The sequence below is a fragment of the Apis dorsata genome, unplaced genomic scaffold (assembly GCF_000469605.1).
Source record: "Apis dorsata unplaced genomic scaffold, Apis dorsata 1.3 scaffold_77, whole genome shotgun sequence".
NCBI lineage: Eukaryota > Metazoa > Arthropoda > Insecta > Hymenoptera > Apidae > Apis > Apis dorsata.
The window spans coordinates 1,039,900-1,042,814 of NW_006263375.1; the positions used below are offsets into that span (position 1 = coordinate 1,039,900).

Genomic DNA, 2,915 nt, shown 5'->3' on the forward strand with positions numbered 1-2,915 from the left:
GTGATGGATTTCGGTATTCATTACCGAGAGATGATTTGGCAAAATTTATTAGTTTAATAAAAAAAATCCTGAATTTCTATCGCACGAGGTGAAATATATATATATATATATTTTTTCTATCGAAAACGCGTTTTTATCGAACTCAAATATCGTATATACACGAGAAAATAAATTGTTTTAAACGTTAATTGTGATTAATTGCGTTTGTTTTAGTACTTATATAATTCGGTTATATTAATACAACGTACAATACATTATAATAATAGAAACATACAATATTATTGTATTATTATTATTACGTACATATTTGAACAATACGATTTAGCAAAGCTTTTAAGTAATTTAATAATTTTAATGCTATAATCCTGTAACAAAATGGCGTTAATAAATAAAAACGTGTTACGTCACAATTCAAATACCTAATAACGTTAATATGGGATTACCCATTGTTGATTGTACCAATTTTTCCCCTCCCCCTCTCTTCCATTTAATCACCCCAATTAATTTAATTAGCAAATAAATTTTACATCTTCCATCCGAATAAAAATTTTAACGAATCGTAAATTAATCTTCTTTGCGAGCCTTTTATCAAATTCCAATTTACAATAATTGCAACGCGAATAGAAATTGGTGGTAAATCCTATTGCACATGTCGGTTGGAAAATTTTACTATCGACTCGTATTTTATTAACGCCTGAACGAAATCGCAACATTTATCCAATGTCTAAGAAATTTCAAAAATTGAGATAAACATTTCGATAGAAATTTGATGATAGAAATATCGGGGAAAATTGAATTGCCTCAACGTTTATTTTCTAGAATCTCGATCTCTTTAAATTAAACCGGTTGGTTTGCCCGGAAATGATCGAAGTTTAAAAAAATTTCTTGTTCGAAATCGAATATCATAGCTTACTTAGTTATTTGCATTTTAAGATCCGTGTGCAAAGCGTCGCGTTAAATTATTTGTTAAAATGATCCACCGATTATTTTTCAAACATTAAATATACAGGTAATAAATTTAACCGACTCGAAGCACAAGTTTTATCCCGCAATTTCTAATTGAAACGTAATTTCAAACGGTGTCGAAATTCAAGCCATATCTCCTTTCAAAGCGGCAAATGGAACACGGAATAATTAGTAAGACATTGCTTCACAAAGGTAAATTGTGTAAATTTTCAGCCATCGTAATTGACAGCAGTGCAATCTATCTCTTCCGACGACACGAGTTCCACTTCAAACACTCTGCCTTCCATATGAATCTACCGAATTAACACGTTCAACCATGCGTGAAAATTAATCATGCGTAAAATTTCAATTATTCCCCCCTCCTCCTCCCTTCCCGAAAGGAAATCGAAAAATTACATTTCAATTGCCAAAAGATATCGATTAATTACACGTTGACACTGTGCGTTGACAATAAACCCGTCCCACGTTTCCAACATCGAAAATTAGTAGTCGAGATATCGTTTATTACCGCGCAACGGTATCATCTCATAGCCTAATATAGTCCTCAATTTTTGATCGATCGATTAATCGATATAGAATCGATTCGAAAAACGATTCAAACTGTTCGTCTAAAAATTATATTCTCGCCAATGATTTTCCACGCAACCGTGCCCCATTGATTCGAATCAAATTTTCCTCGGAAATTAAGCGAAAAAACGGTTGGTTGGAAGCTCGTTGCAGCTCGTTGTTTAAAACAGAATGTTCGCGAAAATGAGCCATTCCCGTTCGAGGCTTCCGAGGTTTCGCGTCCTCGAAATTAAATCTCACGAACGTTGGATCGCGAATCGCTCAGATGGACTCATTTCTCATAGAAACCGGTGCGAAGAGGCTTTTTGTTTCGAATTTCGCGGTGAAAAACGGAGAAAAAACGACGATCCAGAGAGAGGCGGTGGATGTCGGCCGATATCTTGGATCCGCAATTATCAAACCCAATCGATTTTCGGTTGAATGGAATGACATCGTGGCGAGTACACAACGCGCACAATGTGTCCTTTGAAAATAACGCCATCCTCGATCGATGCCCATCGATGGAAAGGAAGTCGAAGCAATTGGAATTTCAAAGCCCTCAAAGTCATCTTTCGCGTGTCTCCTTTCGAGAGGATTCGTTCCTGGATCGAAGTGGCGGGAAACGAATCATCTCTCAGCCTCTCGAATATTTTTTTTCGATGGTTTGGAAGGAAAATTCTGATACGCGAGAGTTTCGAGCATCTCGACCGTGAAAAAGTTTTCCCTTTCCCTCCAGCTCGCGTTTGCCGGAGCAGCGGCGCTCGAAACGGTAGATCCGTGTCGTTAATTACGTTATCGATGGCCAAAGTCCGAGACTCGTCCACCAATTTCCCCCCCCCCAAATCCCCTTCCTTCTCGAAAATTTCCGTCGCGCAGCGAAGAGAAGAAAGAGACCTACCTAAGTAGGTGCTGTTGGTAATAACCCAGAAGAGTTTAAGCGGATCAACCATTAAATCACGTTCATCACATAAACGACTCGTTCCAATGGAGAAATCGTAGTAGGCCCAGCCGCCGGAACTTTCAATCACGGAACACTGAACACACGCACACACGCACACGCGCACACGCGCACACACAACGTCGCACCGACGATATCTCTCCGACAGATGTATTCCTCTTTTCCTTGCCACTTGAGATAACAAAAACAGTTAACAAGCAACAAAGTTCACCAACGAAATCACCACGAATCACCGTGCTACTGCAACAACAACAACAACAACAACAACAATAACAACAACAACAACAACAACAACGATAACAATAAAACACGAATAAGAAATATCGGCGAAGGGGATCGACCGTCCTCCGGATCCTCTCTTTTTCGGAGGGAAAGTTTCGGTGAAGGATCACCCCGGTTCGCGTTCACCCGATCGTCTGTGTACGGCGGGGGCGCGTGGCGGTGG

General features: G+C 39.1%; 1 protein-coding gene across 1 annotated transcript in view; it reads right to left on the reverse strand.

Annotated features, from left to right (window-relative positions):
• The window catches only part of LOC102676175 (neural-cadherin-like), a 75,569-nt gene extending 73,021 nt beyond the window's left edge, over window positions 1-2,548 (reverse strand). The window contains 1 exon segment of the mRNA XM_031508205.1: window positions 2,411-2,548. Within this exon segment, the coding sequence (XP_031364065.1) occupies window positions 2,411-2,462 (52 nt within the window). The 5' untranslated portion in view covers window positions 2,463-2,548.
• Window positions 2,549-2,915: the final 367 nt, after the last annotated feature.